The 26,746-nt window shown below is 39.3% G+C and overlaps 1 protein-coding gene across 1 annotated transcript; it reads right to left on the bottom strand.

The window, feature by feature from the left end:
• Nucleotides 1-971: 971 nt before the first annotated feature.
• LOC111719955 (zinc finger protein 69 homolog B-like) lies at nt 972-20,009 on the bottom strand. Its single transcript, XM_031963944.1, has 4 exons — nt 18,857-20,009; nt 13,544-13,670; nt 10,754-10,849; nt 972-3,647 (listed from the first exon to the last, which is right to left on the bottom strand). The coding sequence occupies exons 1-4, from the start codon at nt 18,917-18,919 to the stop codon at nt 3,514-3,516; spliced, it is 420 nt and encodes a 139-aa protein (XP_031819804.1). The 5' UTR covers nt 18,920-20,009; the 3' UTR covers nt 972-3,513.
• Nucleotides 20,010-26,746: the final 6,737 nt, after the last annotated feature.

Genomic DNA, 26,746 nt, shown 5'->3' with positions numbered 1-26,746 from the left:
CCTAAAGGAACTGTGAATGATTAGTAAGAAGAAAAAGATTTAGTGAGATCAAGACTCTTCAAGTATTCAAAGGCCTGGTATTCAGAAGAGGAAAGACTTCTTGGACATTGAGGGCAGAATTAGGAATACTGCATGGAAATTGCCAAGAGGGAAATTTAGACTTGAAAAAAAGGAAAACTTTCTAACAATTAGAACTATTAAAAAATGGGAGTCATTGCCTCAGGAACTAATAGGTTTATACTTACAGGATATATACAAGCAAAAGCTGGATGATCACTTAATAAAAACTTTTTTAAAAATCTATGCTGTACATGAACTGATGCTGAGTGAAATGAGCAGAACCAGGAAATCACTATATACCTCAACAACGATACCGTATGAGGATGTATTCTGATGGAAGTGGATTTCTTCGACAAAGAGAAGATCTAGATCTGTTTCAGTTGGTTAAGAATGGACAGAAGCAGCTACACCCAAAGAAAGAACACTAGGAAATGAATGTAAACTGCTTGCATTTTTGTTTTTCTTCCCGGGTTATTTTTACCTTCCGAATCCAATTCTCCCTATGCAACAAGAGAACTGTTCGGTTCTGCACACATATATTGTATCCAAGATCTACTGTAACCTATTTAACATGTATAGGACTGCTTGCCATCTGGGGGAAGGGGTGGAGGGAGGGAGGGAAAAATCAGAACAGAAGTGAGTGCAGGAGATAATGTTGTAAAAAAATTACCCTGGCATGGGTTCTGTCAATAAAAAGTTATTTTAAAAAAATCTATGCTGTACACAATGACCCACCAAAATTCCAAGATTCATGATAAAACATGATCTCCAAATCCAGATAGTGAACTGATGCACTAAGAGTGCAGATTGAAGCTTTTTTTTTTCTTTTTCTGGTTTTGGGATTTTTTAAAAACACAGCTAATGTAAATTTTTATTTTGTATAATATTCATATTTATAAAAGATTTTGGTTTTCTTGCCTTCTCACTAGTTAGTGGAAAGAGGAGAGGGATAACTTAGAAATTAAAAAAGTAAAAATAAAATTATTTCTAAAAATATTTTTATTGTGTGATAGTGTGATATATGAAAACTCATGTCTAAATATGACTTAGACAATTAGTGACTAAGGTCCCTTTGAACTCTGAGATTGAAGTTAGCTAAGTGATTTTCACTAGCTCAGATAAATTAGTTGATGCTATGATTCTATCCCAAGACAATACAATTAACAAACATAACCTGGAACTACCCTATCCAGAGGTAATTAATTTACATCTCAAGAGATACTTAAGTAATCTCCAAATGGAGAATTACCCAGCCATAGGCAAGAAAGTCATTTTAACTCACTACTGTCTATCTTTTTATTCCTTGGCTCTGAAAAGTCATTAAAATAAATGATATTCATATCAAATGCCTAAATGTTTAATAAATCAATTTTGAGATCTTGTGATTTAGGTGCTACTTCAGATCCTAAACTCTTGCCACCCCATTATCACCAAACAGAAACTAATATGTACATCAAGAGAAAGGAGATATAAAGACAAATATAGTTATTTTTCTCTCTTAAAAATACCAAAACAATTGTACAGTTTAATAAAAAATTTGAGATCTTGACTCTAGAATTTCACAATTTACAAGTCTTTATGTAGTTTCTTCTGTATTATTATATCTCTGATTCTAGGATCAAGTCTCTGATGGAACATGAATTCCCATCCACAAATTTTTTCATGGTCAGTTATACTTATAGTCTTGCTTCAATATTAATTCTTTCCTACTTACTAAGAATGAGCACATGTTGAAGGCTTTCAAATTCATTACATTTCTAGAAATTTCTGGCATGAATTCTCTGATATTCTTTGGATGTTCCTCTAAGCTAAGAACTTTCCCCAGATAATTATATCTCACTAAGTTTTTCACCAGTATGAGTTTTTTTTGTGTGTAGTTAAGTTTTGCCTCTGCCTGAAGGTCTTTCCACATTCATCACATTCAAAAGGTTTCTCTCCAGTATGAATTCTCTGATGTTGCTTAAAGTTTCCATTGCGGTTGAAAACATTCCCACATTCACTACACTGAAAAGGTTTCTCTCCAGTATGAATTCTCTGATGTTTAGTCAGGTCTCCTCTCTGAATGAAAGCCTTCCCACATTCATTACATATATAAGATTTCTCTCCAGTATGAATTCTTTGATGTTGATTAAGGCAGTAATTGTTGCTGAAGGCTTTTCTGCAGTCATTACATTTACAGGGTTTCTCTTGGGAATGAATTTCCTGATGTTCAGTCAGATACTTGATCTGACTAAAAGCTTTCCCACATTCGTGACACTGAAAAGGTTTCTCTCCTGTATGGATTTTCCTGTGTTTATTAAGATCTCCCCTCTGGCTGAAAGCTTTCTCACACTCATTACACTGAAATGGTTTCTCTCCAGTGTGAATCCTCTGGTGTTGTACAAGAGATGAGCTGTGCCTGAAGTCTTTGCCACATTCATTACATTTATAGGGTTTCCCTTGAGCATGATTTCTCTGATGAGCTAAGGTGAGCTAAGGGGAACGGTTTCTGAAAGCTTGTCCACATTTCTTACACATATAAGGCCGCTCTTGAATATGAATGCTTTGGTGTCGAGTTAGTTGGTGATTGTCACAGAAGGCTTTACCACATTTGTTACATTCAAAGGGCTTCTCCCCAGTGTGGATTCTCTTATGTTTCTTAAGGTACTCTTGCTGGCTGAAGGCATTGCCACATTCATTACATACGCAAGGCTTCTCTCGAGTATGGATGCTTTGGTGTCGAGTCAGGTGGTAATTATTGCTGAAAGCTTTTCTACATTCATTACATTCAAAGGGCTTCTCTCCAGTGTGGACTCGAACATGTTGCTTAAGATATCCTCGCTGGCTAAAAGCTTTTCCACATACATTACATTCAAAGGGCTTCTCACCAGTATGAATCCTTTGATGAACAATAAGGGATGACTTATTGCCAAAGGCTTTCTGACACTGATTACACTTAAAAAGTTTCAGTCCAGTACGAATTATCCTATGTGTATTAAGGTTCCCTTTCTGGCTAAAAGCTTTTCCACATTTATTACACTTATAAGGTTTCTCTCCAGTATGAATTCTTTGATGTACAGTTAAGCATGAGTTGTTGCTAAAGGTTTCCCCACATTCATTACATTTACAGCGTTTCTCTCCAAAATGTATTCTATGGTATTGAATGAGGTCTGAATGATAACTGAAGGGCTTTCTGCACTTACTATATACTTAGAAAGTGCTTTTCCTAAGGAATGTTTACTATACTTACTTAGTCCTGAAAAATGCTCAAAACTTTTTTCACCTGTAGATTTATGGAAACTTTTTCTCATTGGAACTGTCTGCTGTGGAAGACCTGACACAAGATTGAACTTCCTTCCAAAGTCATGAACATTCAACTCATTAAAAGGTTTTCTATGAGTGACTGTTGATTGCCAATACTGTCTCTCCCAATACTGTCTCTCTGTACTGCCTTTCTGTTTGGCTAACCCTATATCACAAAGTTTCTTCAAACTTTGTATGCCAGAGACCATCTTTTGTGAATCTCTTCTTGGACGACTCTCTCATAGAATTTCCTTCCTTTGAAATTGACTTCTTGGTTTTATATCTTGTCTTCTGAGTAAAGGAAGCTGAAAGAAGGAAAAAATGTTAAAATTCACTGATCTTCATACTCAGAAAAAAAAGAAGTTATTTTATAAGTTCCATTTTCAAAAGAGAATATTGTTTGCTCAAGCGTCAACTTCTGTATGAGCTCTTTCTGGGTGCTCTCAGCTAATGCCTTCCTCACTAATATTATCTTAAGCCTTTTTTTCAACTAAATATCTTATTTTTTCCAATTACAGGCAAAAATTATTTTTAACATTCACTTTTTAAAAGTTTGACTTCCAAATTCTCTTTCTCCTTTCCTTCCTTTTCCCTTCATTGAAGAGGCATATAATCTAATATGGCTTATATATGCAAAGTCATACAAAACATGTTTCCATGTCAGTCATGTTGTGAAAGAAAACACATACTGAAACAAACATGAAAAAATAGAATGAAAAATAGTATGCTTTGATCTGCAATCAGATTCCATCAGTTCGTTCTTTGGAGATGGATAGCATTTTTCCACCCAAGACCTCTGGAATTGTCTCGGACCACTGTATTGCTGAGAATAGCTAAGTCATTCACAGTTGATCATCACATTGCTATTATTGTATACAATGTTCACTTGGTTCTTCTCACTTCCCTTTGCATCAATTGATATAAGCTTTTCTAGGTGTTCTGAGAGCGTCCTATTCATCATTTTCTATAGCATAGTAGGATTCCATCAAAATTATACACCACAACTTGAACAGCTACTCCCTAGTTGATGGGCATCCTTTCAATTTTCAATTTGTGTCACCACAAAAGAACTATAAATATGTATGTGTGTGTGTGTGTGTGTGTGTGTGTGTATGTGTGTGTATCCTTTTCCTTTTTGTAGCTCTTTGGAAAAAGACCTAGCATCAATACTGCTGGATCAAAAAGTATGTCCACTTATATAGTTTTATGGACATAGTTCCAAATTGCTCTATACAATGATTGAATCAGTTCATAACTCTAGCAACAGAGAATTAGTGTCTCAATTTTTCCATATCCCTTCCAACATTTGTCATTTTCTTTTTCTGTCATATCAGCTAATCTAATGGGTATGAGATGGTATATCCTAATTATTTTACTTTGCATTTCTCTTTTCAGTAGTGATTGATCTTTTTTCATATGACTACAGATAACTTTGATTTCCTTGTCTGAATATTGCCTATTCATATCCTTTGATCATTGATCAATTAAGGAATGACCTATAGTCTTTTAAATTTGAGTCAGTTCTTTATATATTTGAGAAATGAGGCCTTTATCAGAGAAAATTACCTCAAAAATTTTTCCCAGATTTCTGCTTTTCTTTTAACATGGGCTACATTGGTTTTGTTTGTACCTTGTGCCTTTTTTGTATAGGATATGTCAGTTTATGTGAATGCTGTCTCCATCAAAATGTAAGTTCTTCAAGGGCTTTTGTCTTTGTAATCTCAGAATCTGGAATAATATTCAGCCCATATTTATTATATGATAAATGTTTTTGATTAATTTTTAAAACATACATAAAAAGGTCACTTTTGAAAAGATAGAATATGGAAAGAATTTATTCTTTCATTGGAGAACCACCATAGGCAATCTTTTATAAAATATTTGCATAGTGGAGAAATAGGAAACAAGTTATAAAAACTACAGATCAGCAAGTTTGAAGCTATCTATGACAAAATTCAGGAAATTATTGTAAAAGAGATGTTTTATGAGGCTTTAGAAGAAGAAAAATCATGGATTCAATACACAATGGCACAGCTGATCTTTATTTCTGAACTAAGAGATGAAGGGATGCCAAAGGCAACCGATATCTAGAATTTGGCAGACCATCTAACAAAGTCTTTCAAGAAATCTTTGTGGTCAAGATAATAAAATGTGGTGTGGATAAAAGTATCGTAGCTCTTCTTCAAAGATGGCACTCAATCTCCTTTTTTAATGCCTTTGGTTTTGGACCAGAATGCTCTCCTCTCTCACCTGTACCTCAAAATCTTCTTCTTCCTGCAAGCACCACTCAAGCACTACCTCCTACAAGAAGCCTACATGGACAACAGGCTGAATTACTATCCAGGAAGAATAACAAATAAAGAGATGTCCTCAACCCATAGGGAGTGCTCTAGTAGCATGTCTTAGATATCATAGTTGGTTCTCTCGTGGTCTATGTTTTTATCAAGACATTAGATGAAATTGTAAATAGCTGGTAGAAACAAATACATAGGAAATAGTTAACATACTAGATAGCTGAATCAGAAACAATTTTTAAATTATTTTTTAAAAATTTAATGTTAATTAATTTTAATTAATAATTTGATATAAACAATATAATTTATATTGACATATTAATAAATAATTAATTTTAATTTTTTAAAACTCAACAGGCTGAAACAATGAGTGTACTTTGTGATCCAGTGATACTTGAATCTTCATTGATCCTTGAGTAAGATACTCTATCTCTATACTTTTAAGCATTTTTACTTGCTGTCCTCCAAACCTGAAACTTCTTTCTCATCTTCATCTCTTAGTTTCTGTGACTTCCTTCCAGTCTCAGCTGAAGTCTCACATTTGGGAAAAAGCCTTTCTCAGCTCTTCCTAATTGTACTGCCTTCCCTCTATTGACTATCCCCAATTAATATTCTTTAATACGTTAATGTACATAGTTAACTATACGTTGTCTTCCACATTAGACTATGAGATTCCTAAATGCAGGGACTATTTTGGGTTTTTTTATATCTCCGACACTGGGCACAGTGCCCGGCACATAGTAAGTGCTGAATAAATGTTTGCTGACTTAACTTGATATGAAATTTTAAGATAAAGGTAAAGCCCTGCATTGTGGTTGAAAACTCATTTCCACAAATAGTTTGTCAGGAGTCATTCAAAAGGCCTGAAAATTCTGGTTGTCATGAACTCACTACAAATCAGTTTCTTATAGCCACTATAAAAGTGAACACCATCTTGGGTTCCATGAATAAAAAAGCTTTTTTTTTTCCCTGAGGCAATCAGAGTTAAGTGACTTGCCCAGGGTCACACAGCCAGGAAGTGTTAAGTGTCTGAGGCCAGATTTGAACCCTCCTCCTGACTTCAGGGCTGGTGCTCTATCCACTGTACCACCCAGCTGCCCCTAGAGAAGCCTTTTAACATCCATTACTGTCAAGGTCATAGAAATCCTTGTCTTACTCTAGTCTGTTCTACTAGGCCCACATTTAGAGTTAGCTCAGTTCCTGTTGCTGTCATAATTTTAGTCACGTCTAACTCTTCATGACTCCATTGAGGGTTTCTTTGGCAAAAATACTAAAGTGGTTGGCCATTTTCTTTTCCAGCTCATTTTTGTAGATGAGGAAACTGAGGCAAACAGGGTTAAGCGATTTGCCAGTCACACACCTAATAAGTGTCTGAAGCCATATCTGAACTCAGGCCTTCTTCCCTTCAGTCCCAGAGCTCTATCCATTGAGGCACCTCATTCAATTCTAGACACTATATTTTAAAAGGGATATGGCAACTTTTAGTTAGAAAGGCTTAACTGCAAGGTAATACTTCAACTGAGACATGAAGAAAGTAAGGAGTTCTTTGGAATAAGATATGCTGATCTAACCAATTGGAAAAATATTAAATGCTCTTGGATAGAGCGAGCAAATATAATAAAGATGACATTATTACCTAAACTAATCTATTTATTTAGCGCTATACCAATCAGACTCCCAAAAAACTATTTTAATGACCTAGAAAAAATAACAACAAAGTTCATATGGAAAAACAAAAGGTCAAGAATCAAGGGAATTAATGAAAAAAAAATCAAATGATGGTGGCTTAGCTGTACCAGATCTAAAATTATATTATAGAGCAGCAGTTACCAAAACTATTTGGTATTGGCTAAGGAATAGATTAGTTGATCAGTGGAATAGATTAGGTTCAAGGGATAAAACAGTCAACAAATATAGCAACCTAGTCTTTGACAAACCCAAAGATCCCAGCTTTTGGGATAAGAACTTACTGTTTGATAAAAATTGCTGGGAAAATTGGAAACTAATATGGCAGAAACTAGGCATTGATCCATACTTAACGCCGTACACCAAGATAAGGTCAAAATGGGTTCATGACCTAGGCATAAAGAATGAAATTATTAATAAATTAGAGGAACATAGGATAGTTTACCTCTCAGACCTGTGGAAGGGGAAGGTCTTTATGACCAAAGCAGAACTAGAGATCATTACTGATCACAAAATAGAAAATTTCGATTATACCAAACTGAAAAGTTTTTGTACAAACAAAACTAATGCAGACAAGATTAGAAGGGAAGCAATAAACTGGGAAAATATTTTTACAGTCAAAGGTTCTGATAAAGGCCTCATTTCCAAAATATATAGAGAATTAACTCTAATTTATAAAAAATCAAGCCATTCTCCAATTGAAAAATGGTCAAAGGATATGAACAGACAATTCTCAGATGAAGAAATTGAAACTATTTCTAGTCATATGAAAAGATGCTCCAAGTCATTATTAATCAGAGAAATGCAAATTAAGACAACTCTAAGATACCACTACACACCTGTCAGATTGGCTAAGATGACAGGAAAAAATAATGATGATTGTTGGAGGGGATGCGGGAAAACTGGGACATTGATGCATTGTGGGTGGAGTTGTGAACGAATCCAACCATTTTGGAGAGTAGTTTGGAACTATGCTCAAAAAGTTATCAAACTGTGCATACCCTTTGATCCAGCAGTGTTACTACTGGGATTATATCCCAAAGAGATTATAAAGAAGGGAAAGGGACCTGTATGTGCACGAATGTTTGTGGCAGCCCTTTTTGTAGTGGCTAGAAACTGGAAACTGAATGGATGTCCATCAGTTGGAGAATGGCTGAATAAATTGTGGTATATGAAAATTATGGAATATTACTGTTCTGTAAGAAATGACCAACAGGATGATTTCAGAAAGGCCTGGAGAGACTTACACGAACTGATGCTGAGTGAAATGAGCAGGACCAGGAGATCATTATATACTTCAACAACAATACTAGATGATGACCAGTTCTGATGGATCAGGCCATCCTCAGCAACGAGATCAACCAAATCATTTCTAATGGAGCAGTAATGAACTGAACTAGCTACGCCCAGAAAAAGAACTCTGGGAGATGACTAAAAACCATTACATTGAATTCCCAATCCCTATATTTATGCCCACCTGCATTTTTGATTTCCTTCACAAGCTAATTGTACAATATTTCAGAGTCTGATTCTTTTTGTACAGCAAAATAACGTTTTGGTCATGTATACTTATTGTGTATCTAATTTATATTTTAATATATATAACATCTACTGGTCATCCTGCCATCTAGGAGAGGGGGTGGGGGGGGGGTAAGAGGTGAAAAATTGGAACAAGAGGTTTGGCAATTGTTAATGCTGTAAAGTTACCCATGTATATATCCTGTAAATAAAAGGCTATTAAATAAATTTAAAAAAAAAAAAGGAATAAGATATGCTGGATGGCCAGTGAAAGGGCACAGAAGGAAAGGAAACAAGCACTTATTAAGCACCTGCTGTGTATCAGGCTCTGTGTTAATGCTTTACAAATATTATCTCTTGATAGGAAATGGAGTGCCATGTGGGAGGAACAGGAAAAGGCCATTTTGGTTAAACAGTAGAGAGTGTGAGAAAGGGCGGAAGATAAGAGTTTGGAAAGGCAGGCTGGGGCCAGATTGTAAAGGGCTTTACAAGACCTCTAAGAAGAGTCTATCTTTTATTTGAGAAGTGATAGTCATTAGGACTGATGGAGAGGGGAAGTGACAGTCAGACAAATCTTAAGGAAAATCCGTGGGGAATGGGGAGAGAGCGCAGAAATGAAAATCAACTATGGCGTGATTGAAATAATCTAGACAAGAAGTCAGGAGTAAGGCCCTGAGCTGGGGGTGCTAGTCATGTGAGAAGGGAACAGATGGAAAAAACTTGACAATTTATCAGATACATGGATAAAAGAGTGAGAAGTCAGGGATAATGCTGAAATTGCGAACTGGGAGACTGGAACAATGGTGGCACCCTGGACAGAGATGGGGAAGTACTGGAAGTACCAGAAAAGGGTGAGAGGTGGGAATTTAGGGGGAGGTAAGGATTTCTCTTTGGAATATGTTGTTTCCCCTATTAAATCTAACCCTCTTCTGAACTTCCTGATCTCTTTCCAAGACATAATCAATTGCCCAGGTTCAAAACATCAGTTAACCTTGAAATTATCCCTAATTTTTTACTCTCCCTTATGATCACATTCAATCAGTTGCCAAGTCTTATCCACCTTCATGGTATCTCTCCTCTATGTCCCTTTTTCTCTGCCTGATGTAGAACACCCCCATTCCTTTTCACCTGGATTACTGCAAAAACCTCCAAATGGCGCTCCCAGTCTCAAATCTCTACCTTCTCCCATCTACTTCTCCATACTTACCAAAAGGATCAGTCTACAGAACGGATCTGAATAGATACCTGAAGGAAAAGGGATTCTGTGAGTTAGAGGGGAGTAGAAAGTGTATTACATGTTAGGGAGGGGGACAAGGCAAAGGTGTAAAGGAAAGTGATCGAGCTTCAGGAGTGAAGAAGGGAGACCCCAGTGGTCCGAAGGGAAAGTAATGAATAATGGGGATAGAAATTGAGGTTGAAGCCAGATGCTGAAGGACTTTAAAAGCCAAAAAGAAGTTTATATTGTATACACGGTGAAGTTGGTAAGCTTGGTTTTGAAAAAATAGAAAGTTTGAGAACTGGCTTTCCATGTAATTGGTGTCCTCTGTAATCATGTGTTTTCTGATATCCTGAGAGGCTGATCCATGGGATCATGGGAAAGCCAAAGGCATCCATGGCATAGAAAAGATAAAGATAGAAAAGAGGGAAGAAGAAGCCACTTCTGAGGGGTAATGTAGAGGGAGTTCTTGCTCCAGGGTGAGTTGGATCAAATGGCTTCTGATTGCCCCTTCCAACTCTGACTTGTAAATCTGTTCAGGTGATAGGACTAAAGTCAGGGAGAAAAGGAGTGACTTTTCTCTGAAACTGGAGGAAACTACTAGGAGAGAGAGCAGGAACATCCTTGGCTGAAGCATGATTGACTGAAGAATATGCTGCTTTCCAGGACTCCCTTCTTCCAGTCTTCCATCACTTACCTAGAAAAGGGCATCTTGGGATGTCTCTGTCTGGGAACCACAGGACTTCCCTTCTCTCCAACTGGGAAACCACATCTGGTTTGGAAACGGGAAGCCCTGCTCATGAGAAAGAAACAGGGACTACTGAAGACAGAGCGCCATTCCAGTGCCTCTCTTAATTATTTCCTGTTTTTCCTGTAATCGTTTGCATTCACATATATTTGTTTGCACATTGTCTACACTATGAAACTACGAGCTCCTGGAGGACCGGGACTCTCTGTTGCCTCTTTTTGTATCCCCAGTGCTTAGCAAGGGGCCCAGCACGGAGTTGCTTAACAAATTGCTTAAACATTAAACTTAAACATTGCTTAACAAATATTTAATGATTCGAATTAAATCATATTCTTTCACTTGGGGCAAAGGCAGCAAGCTAAAAAGCCCCAGCAAGTGGTAACAAAGGGCTTCTGAAGAACACCCTATATTGGGTTCTCAGGAAGGACGGGGAATGAATCACAGGAAAAACTAAAATTTCGGTCCCACCTCAGCTAAGGGAATATGACCCTTTCATGTCTCTAGGATCCATATTTGAATGATCAATTGATCAACTGACAGCCCCCATTCAAAATCCATTGTGAGTGAGGCACTGTACTGACAATTCCGGCCATCAGGGAGCTTACTTTCTATAGGAGGAGATAACATTGGATTTATATAATACAAGATAATTTAGAGGAAGAGAAACTAGTAGCTGGTGATGACCAGAAAAAGGATTTGAAGGGAATAATCAAGAGATTCTAATAGACAGAGGTGAGGGGAAAGGGCGTTCCAGGCACTGGGGACAGACAGTACAAAGGCATGGAGATGGAACACGAGTGATTGTGCATGGGGAACATCCAGGAGGCTAAATCTGGCTGATGCACAAAATGCATGAAGCAGGTACTGAGGCTTTGGCGGAGAATGTCTCACTTAGAAATTCAATCCAACCATCATTCCTTAAGTGTCTACCTTGTATGTGCCAGCTACTATACCAGGCTCTGGAAATAAAAAGGCAAAATGGAAATGGAGCCTCTGTCCAGGATCCCTGGCACTAAGAAATAAAGGGACTTGTCCATTTTTAAAATATTCCTGTACCAAAAAAAAATCAAAGCAGACGGAAGTATTCCAGACATCCTATAGAGGTTCCATACATTTTGGGAGAGATTCCATAAAAATGCAGAATCACTGATCCACTAACAGCAGGTCCTGAAAATTACAATTACTATGTTGCCTCCCAGCAGGTCCTCACCCATGACTCACTCTGTCTTTTCTCTGTCTTTTTGTGACCATCCATCTTTCTCTCTCTGTCTCTTAGTCTCTCTTTCTCTGTCTCTCACTGTCTCTCTGTCTCTTTCTCTGTGTGTGTGTGTCTCTGTCTCTCTGCCTCTCTGTGTCTCTGTCTGTCTGTCTCTGTCTCTCCCCACCTACCTCCCCGCCCCCATGTCTGCCTCTGGTTTCCATGCATCCTTCAAGTCTCAGTCAAATCCAGAAATGTGCATCACACACACACACACACACACACACACACACACACACACACACACACACACACCCCTTTAGTTTAATTTGCCTTCTCCCTGGGTAAGGGAGAGGATAAGAGGACTAGAGAATTTGAAACTGAAGATCATCATCATAATAATGACAATGATAAGGTCTCTGTGCTTTAAAATAAATATTTACAGATAATTATTTTTAAAAACAACTGAAAGGGGAGCCTTCCCCATCCTCCTTATTCTTAGGGCCTTCTTTCTGAACAAACCTTGTTCATACAGTTGCTGGCATATGGTCTTCCTCATCAAGCTGTGAGCTCCTTAAGAGCGGGAACTGTTTTTGTCCTTCTCTCTATCCACAGTATCAGCACACTGCCTAGTACACAGCGGGCACTTAATAAATGCTTCTTGACTTGACTTGTAGTTTTTAAATATTTTATTATATATAGACATAATATATATTTATTATGTATAATACTAGTTCCTAAATATTCCTAAAAATAAAATAAAGATCAAGTTCAGAATGAGTGAACCAGGAACTGAAAATGACCTTGGAGACAAGCTAATCCACCATTTTTATGTTAGATAAGACACCTGAGGTGCCAGAGAAGTGAGATGATTTGACCATAGTCATATAATTAGAAAGACGCAGAGCTATCAAGCTGAGATACCAGAAGCACATGTCTGATACAGCGCTCCCTTTCTCAGAGATGTTCAGAAGCACCTTCTTGTCTCCCCTCAGACACGTAGAATATGACTCAGTTTTACAAAAATCTTATTGCCTCTACTCTAACAAAATTCCCAGCTCAGCCTTTAAAGCCAGCCCTACTCAATATGGCTCCCGCGAGACTTTTTTCCAGATTTATTTCATGATACTCCCCTCTTCAAGGATTTTCCATGCCCAGCAAAGCGGGCTAGTTCTGCCTGGACATACCATTGCACCTCCTTTCACGTCTCCCTTGTCTCAAGATACTCTCTCTTCACCCCTCCACCTCTCAGAGCCTCAAACTTCCTGAAAAGCATGGCTCAGATTTAACTGACGCCCAGCAGCCTCATCAGATCTCTCCCATTTCAGTGCCCGATTCTCTCTAATTTTTATTATTTTTGTTATATTTTCTTATCTTCACACATGTCATATCCCCCACCACTAACTAAGACTCCTTGAACACAGAGTTTTATTTCTGTTTCCCTCCCCCAGCACTTAGTAGATGCCTCATAAATGCTTCAGAACTGCCTTGCTGACCCTCCTGTGGTCAGATGGCAGCTTCCAGGGCCAAGGCATCCTTACCAAGGGAAACAAAGTTCCGGTAGTTCTCCAGCATCGCGTCTCTGTATAGGTCCTTCTGGGCCGGCTCCAGGCGCCCCCACTCCTCCTGGGTGAAGTCCACGGCCACATCCTGGAACGTCATCAGCTCCTGAAAGAGCAAACTTTTGGGTGATGCAGTGGATGGCACACTGGGTCTGGGGTGGCCAAGAATTGAGTTCCAATACATTTTCGTACAGATTTAACCATGTCACCCACATTGTCTTACTCAGCCTCCAGTGACCCCTACTTACCTTCAGGATTAAATGGTGGGCATTTAAAGCGTGTCATAACTCAGTCCCTTCCCACCTTTCTAGCCTTCTCCTTTCCTCACACTCTCCAATCCAGCTCTACTTGAATTCCTCGCTATATCTCATCTCTCCTCTCCAGGCCTTTGCACTGGATGTACCTCACACCTGGAGTGCACTCCCTCCTCATCTCTACCTTTCTGGCTTCTCCCAAGACTCAACTCATGGCTCTTCCCTTGGGATTTCATCTCCCAGCAGCAGCCCTGATGCTCGGCTGGAAGACCGCTATGTGCAACTTAGCCGCCATATCACACAGGGATGTTCTCGATGCTGAAACATCCTTCTCCTTTTGTGAACAGCCAGATAACCTCCAACGTTTCATTTCATTTCTATATACGGCATCGCATTCTGTATTATATTCTACCAAGAATTAACCCAATTCGGACTCAGCCTAGAAAAGAAGGAGCAACGTTCTTACTTCCCTTTGCATCTCCAGCACTTAGTATATAATCAGAGCTTAATAAATGTTGACTGACTGATGCTATTTTCTAATTAGATAAATCGCTCTCCATTACTGACCACAACATTTGGGGAATAATCAAACAGCATGTATTAAGTACTTACTGTATATGAGGCATTGTGTAAATCACAGATTTTATGTGAGCTTTATCTCACCTCTACACTCCTCCCTCTATACTAGGTGAACACGGGGCCCCATCTCCCTTTCTTCCAGAAGAAGGGGACACTTAGACACTTACTAGCTATATCACCCTGAGCAAATCCCTCAAATTCTGTTTGCCTCAGTTTCCTCACCAATAAAATTGGGATAACAATAGCAACCAACCTCCCTGGGTTGTGAGGATCAAAGAATATTACTTGTAAAAGCACTTAGCATAGTGCCTGGCACAAAAGGAAGCATTATAGAAATGTTAGCTGCTATAATTATTATCACTATCATCATTATTAAAAAGGCCAAAGTGGGACAGGCCACAAGGATGCTGAAGGGACAAATGGGAACTGAATCTCTGTATCCAGAGAAGAAAAGACTCAAAGGAGATCTCAAAAGACCATTTGATGGAGACTTATTCTGCTTGAATCAGAAGGGCAGATCAAGGAGTAATGGGCCCAACTTGCAAAGAGGTCCATTTAGATTTGAGGCGAGAAAAGCTCTCTAGTCCTCGAAGAGTGATCCAAAAGGCAAGCAAGCTTTCTCTGGAGGTAGTGAGGTCCCCCTCACCAGAGGTCTTCCAGCAAAATCCAGATGGCCATGAGTGGATTCTTGGTCATTTCTCCTCATCAAAACCCTTGATATTGTCAAGAGGCTCAACAGTCAAAAGAAATATATTGGGGATTTGGTTTGTTTGCTTGTTTAATCAGATAGCTAAATGTCACAGTAAATAGAATATTGTGCCTCAGAGTCAAGAAAACATGAGTTTGAATCCTATCTCAGATATTAACTAAGTATCCCTGAGCAATGAACTTAAAAAACAAACAAACAAAAAAACTCTATCTGACTCAGTTTCCCCATTTGTAAAGTGGGAAATATAATACACTTACCTTACAGGGTTGTTGTGAAGTTTAAAAGAGATATTATTTTTACATACTTATTACAATAGAAAATACTAAAAACAAGTGAATTCAAGTCAAACCCAAATACAGTTTTTGATCCTGAGTCTGAAATATATATCCTTTCCATTAAGAAATGGGACTCAAAAAGACTCCAAAGTTATCTATACTATCAGTTACATGAAACTATTTTTCTGAAGTTTTTTTTTTTAATCAGAGAGTATTATGGATTCAGAGGAATTGTTTATTTGGAAGCAATATATGTGTCAAAACAAAGCACATCAATAAATGTTAATACAAGTAAATAAAATAATTTAGGGGTACAAAGTAAATAGACTCAATTATATAATATCTGCCTGATGAAATGTGAGAAAAATTTAAAAATAAAATGAATGGAATAAAAAACCTGATTCTTTCACCTTTTGTTGTTTTGTTTTTTGAGGCAATTGGGGTTATAAGATTTGCCCGGGGTCACACAGCTAGTATTATGTGTCTGAGGGTGGATTTGAACTCAGATCCTCCTGACTCCAGGGCTGGTATTCTATTCACTGCACTATTTACTGCAGGGGTCCTCAAACTTTTTAAACAGGGGGCCAGTTCACTGTCCCTCAGACTGTTGGAGGGCCGGACTATAGTAAAAACAAAAACTTCGTTTTGTGGGCCTTTAAATAAAGAAACTTCATAGCCCTGGGTGAGGGGTTTAAACGTCCTCAGCTGCTGCATCTGGCCGCAGGCTGTAGTTTGAGGACCCCCAATTAGCTACTCCCATGATTCCTCCTATGTATAAATCTTACAAGCTTCATTTATAGAATTTCTAGGCAATTGATATAAGTGATTACAATATAATTACAACATACAATATAATTGTATATTTACAATATACAATATAATTACAATTATATAAATCTAATCTCAAATGGAGAAAGGGTAGTTAGTTCACAAATTAGGAAATATGCCTCATAGCAAAAATGATCATAACTAGCATTTACATAATGCTTTAAGGGTTACAAACACTATCTCACTTGAGACTCACAATAGCCCTTGATTTCTTCATTTTATAATTGAGAAAGCTCAGCTAGACAAATTAAATGACATGCACAGGGTCACCGACTAGAGAGTGTGTGAGGCTGCATTTGGACTCTGGTCTTCCTGGCTCCAGGTCCACTACCCTATCCACTAGCTACAAAATACTTTGAAAAAATGTCCAACATCACCAATTACTAAAGAAATAAAAAATGAGCACACAAGGAACTGCCTTACACCAGCTGACAAAAGTAACAAAAAGCTAACCGAAATGATCATACCTAAAGTTAGGGGCGCTGGGAGGAAACAGGCAGACTTATACATTTTAGTATCTTTGAATATTTCTGGCACTTCCAAACTCCCCTTAGTCTAATAAATCCCTCATTCCCTAATTTCCTATCCCTGTATTTCCATCACTTCCACTATATCTTAGTAACCTATTTCTCCACTTCCTTTTCTTTACCTTTTCCATACCCTCTAGAAGACTTCATTTTCCCCTACTCTTCCCCCCAATCAAGCAGTCAACAAGCATTTATTAAGCACTTATTGAAGCGGTTGTGGTCCCTTTAAGAAACTAGTCCTTTCAAATTGATTTATTCCTTTCTGATTCCCAATCCCTCCTAGCTGATGCATTATCAATTCAGGAAGCTAAGACCTTTGATTCACACATCCTGGTCAAAAGCATCCCTTTGAATTCCAATAGGAGATCTGGGCTTGACTCAGTCCCCATCAGATCTGAGCCAACTTGGGACTCCATCCATGGGCCCCTTTATCTAAATCTCTCATTATAAAAGACCCAAACTAAAACCTTCTCTTTGCAGAGGTTCCAAACACACTAGCTATGCCATGCCTGGCATCCCAAGGGCCTCTGCCCACTGAAATACTGTTTCTGGTGCCCTCCTCTCTTTATCTTCACCTATTTCCTTAACTAGACTTTAACCAGACTTTAACCTTACTTCCAACCCCCCATAATAAACCTCTTTTATCAATCTAGGTTTTTGGGTCTGTAAATTCCTTTACAGGGGACTCTGCGCCGCCAGAAAGGGAGTCCCCAAAACTCCCTAACCTTGTGCTGAAATCTGAGGAATTGCAGGGGAGCTCTATTTGACTCTCTGTATCCCAAAGCTGCCAGTAGATCTCATTTAACTCCCTGACCACCAGAAACCCTAATTTCATTTGGGTACCCCAAATCTAAACTTATTATGTGCCAGACACAATGCTAAGCACTGAGAACAGAAACACAAGCAGAAGGCAGTCCCTGAACTCAATGTCAACATACATTCTATTAAGGAAGATAATATATAAAAGATATAATAATATAAAAAAAGATATAAAAGAATTTTTTTCTCCAAAAAAAGAAAATATACAAATATACAAACTCGGGGGAAACTTAGCAGGGCGTGATATTGAAAGGGAAAAAAATCTACCTAATCCTGGAATTAGGAGAAAATCCTAACAGTAAAATTAAAACAAAAGAGAGACAACAACAAAAAAAAAATAGCTTAAGAAGTTAACGGTATGGTTCATGGAAATGTTTCCCACAATTGTACATGTATAATCTACATCGAATTGCTTATCTTCTCAAGGAGGCTGGGAAAGAGAGGGGAGAATTAGGAAGTCAAAATTTTGATTGTTGTGAGGATCAAATAGGATCATATTTCTCAAGTGCTTAGTGATAGATATTACTGCCAGTGTCTGACACATTGATGAGATTTGCCAAGGGGAAAGGGGAAAATCACTGGGTATAGGAAGGGAGAGAAATACATTCATTATTATTAGTGCATTACCAATAACAATCTCTAGCATTTATTTTGTGCTTTCAGGTTTACAAACCACTGTATATACACATTTTCTCACTGAATCTTCACAACAGCCCTGTGAGGGGAGGGCTATTATTATCCCCATCTTAGAATTGAGGAAACTGAGGCAGACAAAGATTAAATGACTTGCCCATTTACAATTAGTCAGTGATTAAGGCTGTATTTGAACTTGGGTATTCTGGATGCCAGGTGCAATGAATGCTCTATCGACTGCAGCACCAAAAAACAAATCAATAAATGTGATCTAATAACAACAGATTTCTTTTTAAAGGAAAACATACACACACACCCCAAAAAGAAGACAAATGAATACTCAAAGAGGAGACTTCTGCAGCACGCAAGAGGCTTTCGGGCAGCATTCACTGGACTAGGATACAATGGGAGAGTTTGAGTAGGTATAACGCATCTCTGAACCTCAGTTTTCCCTGTGTGTGAAATGGTGAGGAGAGGCGATGTGATTTCTAAACCCGTTCCAGCTCTAATCCCCTCCTAAATCTACCCATCGCCTAATTGTTTGGCAGAGAATAATCAAGTGGCAGGACCTTGGATTGGACTTAGACGCAAGGCACCAGCCAAGGACGAGGGAAAGAGGTCTGAGAAATAAGGTGGTGTTTCAGAAGAGGCAGGAAAGCCTAACTCACCTGGGACTTGACCATCAGGTGCCCAGAAGTCCCTCCTTCTACTTCCTCCTTCACTCTTCTCATCGGGGGAAGGACAAAATCCTGAAGAACCAGAGTTGGGGGGGGAGGGAAGGACAGAGGTCATATGCCAGTTGTAGAGGGCAGCTCCCAGAGCCTCCAGGAAACGATCCCTCACGCTAGCTGGCCCCAGAGCCCAGAGACAGCCTCGCCAGATCTCCTTAGATCACAGTCGTGGGGCAGCTTCCCAGGGACGGAGGGAGCTCTGCTCAGAGGATCATTCACAGAATCTCCCACACTGTCGCAGGCGATTCTGGGTATGATACTCAAGGTCTCCATCCTTCAGCTGCTTCCCTTTATGAAGGGAGGAGGGAGGTCGATCCGAATCAGTGATTTCCCTCATGTCAGTAGCTACAACATCCAGCTTCTAGTCCTGAGAGACCGCGCAGGGCACTGGGAGGTTAAGGCAGCCCACAAACGCAAGATCATTGGCCAGAGACCCGGGGAGGAGGGAGACCCTACCTCTAGCCCGGGCCCCCTGACAGCCTCTTACGGTCTCCTCACGACCAGGTTTCTATGCACCGAATGCATAGGGTTACCAAGAAAACCAGTTATTCTGAAATAGTCCCGAGAAGACGGGTTAAGAATCACGTCAATCTTAGACAATGGAAGTGACTTGTCCAAGATCACACAGGTAGGGAGCCTCAGAGATGGGCTGGCCCAGACCTTTCTGGTACCAAGGCCAGCTCCAGCCGTTCCCAGCTGCCTCTCCACACCAAGTTAAATATTTTCAGTCATTTCCAGTTTCCCAGAGATCTGTGGCTCTGTTAGGTTCGGTTTCTCCTGGCAGAGGTCGGGGCACTGAGCAGGGGCCGGGGGCGCATAACCGCATTACCTGGGCGCAGTTCCCAGCCCCGCCCACTCTCACACGCGCGTGACACACCCACGCCAACACAACCCTCTCAGCTGTCACAGGAACAATGCACCTTCCCCCCTCCATTCTGCTCCTGCCAGCCGTGGGGGGCTGCGCCTGCGCACCTGAGCCCGGTCCTCGGGACAACGCTCAGGACGACGTTCAGGGGCTCCCTCAGCACTAGTTTAGGGGATCCCTGGGCCGGTCACTTGCTCTGCAGGGATTTGGGGAAATGGAGGCGTATTAGAGAATACGCCCCAAAGAATTCTGGGAAATGTAGTCCCGAGAAAAGTACATGGTCCAATTAAATGTGTATTAAGAAGAACTGGGGAAACCAGGAATATATTCGGGAGGGAGGTTTAATTTAATTCCTGAAATATTTGTTAAGTTTCCATCGTGTGGAGGGTCCTGTACTAGAGAGTGAGGAAAATGGGAACGGTCTCTGTACCCCTCATGTAGCTTAGAACCTAGTTGGGAGATTCGGCCCTATTAGATATGTAATTAGTGAATTCGAGGGGCACCAGAAAAGTGCTTTGTATAACACGCCGCCCGAAGTCAGGAGGACCTCAGTTCAAATCCTGCCTTAGACACTTAATACTTCCTAGTTGTGTGACCCTGGGCAAGTCACTTAACCCCAATTGCAAGGGGGAGGGGGGAGGAAGAGGAGAAGGAGGGAGAGGAGAAGGGAAATGGGGAGGAGAAGGGGGTGAGGAGAAAGAGAAGGAGGGACACGGGGAGGAGGAGGAGAGTGCTTTGTCAGGTCTGAAAGGGAAAGAAGTAATTGCAGATTTGGGGCATTAGCGGAAATTAGCTTTTAAAATGGACATTAAAGAATGCATACAAAGCCAACAAAGAGCTTAAGGAGGCCAAGCCAAAGGGAATCAACAAGGAAGGACCCGTTATCTTAGTGGAAAGGAAGATGAAAAAAAATATTATATTAAAAAAAAAAAAAAAGCTTGAAGAGGAGGGCAAAGAGACTTTAAATTTTTTTTTTTTATTATAGTAACTTTTTATTGACAGAATCCATGCCAGGGTAATTTTTTTTTTACAACATTATCCCTTGCACTCACTTCTGTTCCGATTTTTCCCTCCCACCCTCCACCCCCTCCCCTAGATGGCAAGCAGTCCTATATATGTTGAGTATGTCCTAGTATATCCTAGATACAATGTATGTGTGCAGATCCAAACAGTTTTCTTGTTGCACAGGGAGAATTGGATTCAGAAGGTAGAAATAACCGGGGAAGAAAAACAAAAATGAGAGACTTTAAATTAAAAAAAAAAAGGGGGGGGGTTTAAACTTTACTCAGTGAGCAAAAAGAAGCCACTATATTTTTTTTTTTTTTTTTTTTGAAAAAGAGTTGGGAGGCAGCATGCTGCAACAAAGAGCTCTGAACTTGGAGTCATAAAGTTCAAACTTGAATCCCAGCTACGGCCACGATTCCCTTGGGCAAATCCACTTAAAATTCCCGGGTCTCAATTTCCTCACTTGTAAAAATGGAGAAGTTGAACCACACGACATTTAGTCTCTTCCAAATCTAATTTTGCATTCCTGCATAAAGATCATTATGATCTGATAATGCCATGACTAATGGACTAAAAAAGAGAGGGAAAGAATAAAGAGATTGTAATAGCCTCCAGAAGATGGTCATGAAGTCCTGAACTACATGATGGGAGTAGCAATTGATAGAGGCTACAGATATTAATAGGAGAATTACAATCACAGAGAAGGATGGACAAGGTTGAATTTGTTGAGAAATTTGAAATGTGAAATGAAGTAAAGAAAAGAGTCAAAGAGTCTCTTGGAGTGCCAATCTGAGAGTCCTCCTTAACTTTCTCTCTTCCTCACCTCTCCTACTCAGGCAGTTAGCTTCATTCAACAAGTATTCATCAAGCCCCTATTGTGTTACATCTCCCACCTCTTGCCTTTGCGTTTGGTTGTCCTTGATGTCTGGAGTGCACCCCTCCTCACCATCGCCTCTCAGAGCTTTTGTTTCCTTCAGATTTCTGCTAAAGCAGCACCTTCTACATGAAGTCTTTCTCCATCATTTTAAGAGAGGTGGAGTGAGGGAGGAGGAAGCAGAACATTTAGATCAGAAGCTTATCCACCCTGCTCTTCTCAAAGAATGGACATACCAAGCAAGAAACATGTTGATTTCTTATATATCCAGGAGATGTGGTTTTTAATCAAGCCAAAGATTTGATTGCTATTTCATTAATGGAGGGAAATATGACTCCAAGCTTTATATTCAAGGCTTGACTCCCTTCCCATAAAAATTCAGTTTCACAATTGATATGCACATAGAAAGTAGCAAAGAAAACCATTTATCCAAGTCCACAGCAAAACAGAGAAAGTACATACATACACGTACATCATATATAAGTATGCAGATAAATAAGACACATACACATACATACATATCTATATCTATATAGATATATATCCATATACTAGACAATAAGGGTGAAGGACTTCTCTCAATAACAGTAAGAAAAAGATGTCCCAGATCTCACTCAAAGAGACTGGAAAAATAAATAAACAACAACCACCAAAAAAAAGGTACTGATCATAGAAAGTTACCATGGTGACAGATGATCAAAATACAAATTTAGAAGATCAAAAGTTAAAACTGATACATCCAAAGTCTCAAGGAAAAATATGAATTGGTCTCGGATCATGGAAAAGCTCAAAAAGGATTTTCAAAATCAAATAAGAGTAGAGGGAAAATTGGGAAAGTAAATTACCATGATTCAAGAAAATAATGAAAAAAGAGTCAACCGCTTGATAAAGTATGCTTCTACATTAAGGAAGCAGAGAGCTTGGATTGTGATCTTCTGGAAGTCAAAGGAACTAGGATTACAACCAAGAAATACCTTCCTGGCAAAATTAAGTATAATCCTTCAAGGGTAAAAAAATGTAGATTCATTGAAATAAAGGACTGTCAAGCAGCTCTGATAAAAAAAATACCAGAGCTGAGTAGAAAATTTGACTTTCAAACACAAAACTCAAGAGAAGCATAAAAAGATAAAACAAGAAAGAAAAATCATAAAGGAATCCATAAGGTTAAAGTGTTTACATTCCTACATGGGAAGATGATACTTATAACTCATAAAAACTTTGTTAATAAGGCAGTTAGAAGGAACTTATACGGACAGAGTTCAGAGGTATGAGTTGAATATGCTATCTAAACATCTATAGGCTATTTAAAAGAAAATAAAAATAAAAGGAAGGCCTGAGAAAGAGCACTGTAAGAGAGGGAAAGGAAGAAAAAGTAAATTATCTTACATAAAAGTATGAAAGAGCTTTTGTAGTGGTAGGGGAGGTGGGAAGGAACACTTGAACCTTGCTCTCATTAGAATTGACTCAAAGAGGGAATAACATACACAACTGGAGTATAGAAATCTATATTACCCTACAGAAAAGTAAGAGGGGAAGGGAGTAAGACAAGGTTGGGAAGGGAGGGATTAGAAAAGACAATAGTCAGGAGCAAAACATTTTTAAGGATAGACAGGGTGAAAGGAGAGAGAGTAGAGTAAACAGGAGGAAATAAATAAAGAAAAACACAATTACTAATGGTAATTGGAAAAGAATTTACAGCAAGTTTCTCTAGTAAAGGCCTCATTTCTCAAATATATAGGGAGCTGGCTTAAAGTTATAAAAATAATTTTCAGATGAACTAATCAAAGCTATTGTCAATTGGAACCTCTTGGCCTGCAGAAGCCAAAGGCAACTAGTCAGAGCGAACAAAAACAATTGTGCAGAGACCAAGACAGAAGTTTATTTCCCACAGTGAGGGTAACAGCTTGCAAGCAAGGAAGGAAACTAGACAATGGGAAAATCTCAATAATTATACCAATGACTAAGCTGTAGCTCTGATAAATGAGGAGTAATAGAAACTGTAAGACAAACTTAGTTCAGAGTAAAGTTTCATGACTGAAACAGTTCCTGCAGGTATTTGTCTGAGCTCAGGGACTACCTAGTGCTGGTGTGAAATAAGTTTAGAATTTTGCTGTGACTGAGTTCACCTTGCAAAGGACTGTTGATATGCCAAGCTCGGGGCACAGTTTGCTTGCTGGGGCATAGCTCTGGGAAACAGTATGTCTCCTAAAAGTATTCTGGTATTTCCCCCTTTGGCCAAGGTAACCCTTTCCCTTCTGGCCGCTAAAGGAAAGGCAGTCATGAGCCAAAATGCCATGAGAGCCTGGAGAGACTTACACGAACTGATGCTGAGTGAAATGAGCAGGGCCAAGAGATCATTATATACTTCAACAACAATACTATATGATGACCAGTTCTGATGGACCTGGCCATCCTCAGCAACGAGATCAACCAAATCATTTCCAATGGAGCAGTAATGAACTGAACCAGCTATGCCCAGAAAAAGAACTCTGGGAGATGACTAAAAACCATTACATTGAATTCCCAATCCCTATATTCATGCCCACCTGCATTTTTTATTTCCTTCATAGGCTAATTGTACAATATTTCAGAGTCTGATTCTTTTTGTACAGCAAAATAACGGTTTGGTCATGTATGCTTATTGTGTATCTAATTTATATTTTAATATATTTAACATCTACTGGTCATCCTGCCATCTGGGGGAGGGGGTGGGGGAGTAAGAGGTGAAAAATTGGAACAAGAGGTTTGGCAATTGTTAATGCTGTAAAGTTACCCATGCGTATAACCTGTAAATAAAAGGCTATTAAATTTTTTTTAAAATGCCATGAGAGGCCAGTTGGGCCAGAAAAAGATGTCAAGTTTGTGGGCTTAGGTTGGTACATTTCTAACCCAGGAGATCAATTCCTTAAAGGTACCTGGTAGTAATCTGCCCCAGGTATCATTGCTAAACTCACAACAGGGTATATAGCATAAATAAATACAATAATAGGTCTGGTCTAGCCACTGTTTGTTACAGACACAAAAGAGAAGAGGCCAAAATATATAGAAGGAAAAAATGCCAACACATTCTTGAATCAGGGCCTTGGTGATTAAGCACATAAAAAGAAAGAGGAAAAAAACTAGACTGGGCACTCAGCTCTCATCTGGAATCTTAGGTCAGTTGTTTTATCTGGGTATCAGAGGCTTCTGGGTCCATACTAGACAAACCTTGAGGTCACCAGAGGGTTCTGTCATCCACTCAGGAGTCCATCCACTTACTTCAGATGATCCAGAGTATAAACCTACAGGTTTGACACCTATAAGAGTAGCCAAAGGGACCTGGCAGAGGCCCTTAGAAATAGTGAGTGATTGATTAATATGAAACTAATTTTCAGATAAGGCATATGGGTTACAGGAGAGACACAGTTGTCAGAAAAACCTTGCATCAATCTTTGGATCTGAGTTTCTGGTCAGCATTACATAGGTCCTTCGTTAAAGATCTCTAAATAGCACCATTTTCTAGCCACACAGAGCTAGGTTCCAATGCAGTAAGGTTTTCTACTAATTCTCGCAATTGAATATGATTTTCTAGAAAGACAGACATTAGATTAGACCCATCATTGAATAGGCACTAAGCTAGTTTCAGGATTAAATCACAAGACGGAATCATTGTGATTTGCTGAATTTCTACTATTAATCACTTCCTGACAATCCCCTCAATCTACTATAAGCCAAATATATATTTTTTCATAAATTCATAATCCTAATTACATTAAGTGAGGTTATATTAGTGTCAGGTTTCAGATCATACAATTTGCAGGGGTCCTCAAACTTTTAAAATAGGGGCCCAGTTCACTGTCCCTCAGACTGTTGGAGGGCCGGACTATAGTCAAAACAAAAACTTTGTTTTGTGGGCCTTTAAATAAAGAAACTTCATAACCCTGGGTAAGGGGGATAAATGTCCATAGCTGCTGCATCTGGCTCGCGGGCCGTAGTTTGAGGACCCTTGAATTCTAGCTGCTCCCCATCCCCAAGCTCTCACCCTTTGAACACATCCTGCATTTTCTATTCACTACATTGCCCATACCTGGAATGCCCTTCCCTTTTCTTTTTGCCCCATGGTTTTAAATATTCCTAAAATACCGCTTCTTCTAGGAAGTTTTTCCTGATCATCTCTATGCTCCCACCTCTCCTGTGGGCAATGACCTTTTCTCCATCAGCCCCGATCACAGAATGTGTGGATTAGAAAGATGGTAGCCATCAAGTTCAATCTACACATGAAAAGAATCCCAACAGTATCAGACTGGAGGAATAGTCGACTATCCTGCCCCTTTAGACAACCACCACTTTCCCTCTTGAGGCAGTTCTTTCCACATTTGTATAGCTCTATTGTTAGTGAGTTCTTCCTGATATCATCCTGAACTTCCCTCTTCGTAACTTTACTCATTGCCCCTAGTTTTCTTCTCTAATTCCAAAGGATTAATCAATTAACAAAAACTTATTAAACTCCTATTATGGATAAATAAAATAGTTTTATTTTAGGCCCAGAAGCAGGCTATGTAAAGATCTCCCAGTTCAGCCAGACAGCAAAGACTCCAAGGTCATCCCCCGCATTTCAAACCCTTGCCAGTCATTTTGACTTTTGTTTCGCCCCCTGGACTTTGAATATTCTGGAGGAGAGAAGGACGTTGATGACTTTGTGCAAATCTGCCTCACTTAAATCCAATTTACAGACATCAAAAGACCTCACCGGTACCATTTCAACATTTTATTATTATTATTCCGTGATATAAGTTACTATGTTATTATTTTGCCCACCTCAAAGTCCGGTGGCTACCTGCTAGAGATAAAGTAGCAGGGTGGGATACAGTGTATCCTTTTCCCGGGAGTCTAGCAATTTCCCAAGGAAAAGCGGGAGACTTTTGCCATCACCTCACTCCTCCCATCGGGGAGTGCTCTCGGTTTTTTCCCAGTCTTTGCTGCACCAGTCCCTCTCCCTTCTTGGTTTCCCTCCTCCCTTTGTTGCGCTGTTATAAAAATGTAAACTTCTGTTAAGGACTGGGAGTCCTTTGGGATTCTCCTGCAATAAACAAGGTTTTCTCGG

The sequence above is a fragment of the Sarcophilus harrisii genome, chromosome 3, assembly GCF_902635505.1.
Source record: "Sarcophilus harrisii chromosome 3, mSarHar1.11, whole genome shotgun sequence".
In the NCBI taxonomy this organism is placed as follows: Eukaryota; Metazoa; Chordata; class Mammalia; order Dasyuromorphia; family Dasyuridae; genus Sarcophilus; species Sarcophilus harrisii.
Note: the sequence above shows the minus strand (reverse complement) of the source record. Positions and strands in the feature narration are given on the sequence as shown.

What these genes read in the sequence shown, in the direction of transcription:
- LOC111719955 (XM_031963944.1), bottom strand. Translation starts at nt 18,919, where the DNA reads ATGAGAAGAGTGAAGGAGGAAGTAGAAGGAGGGACTTCTGGGCACCTG. An exon ending in CCGGAACTTTGTTTCCCTTG is followed by an intron (nt 10,850 to 13,543) that starts GTAAGGATGCCT and finishes TCTCATGAGCAG; the next exon opens with GGCTTCCCGTTTCCAAACCA. An exon ending in CCCAAGATGCCCTTTTCTAG is followed by an intron (nt 3,648 to 10,753) that starts GTAAGTGATGGA and finishes TCCTTCTTTCAG; the next exon opens with CTTCCTTTACTCAGAAGACA.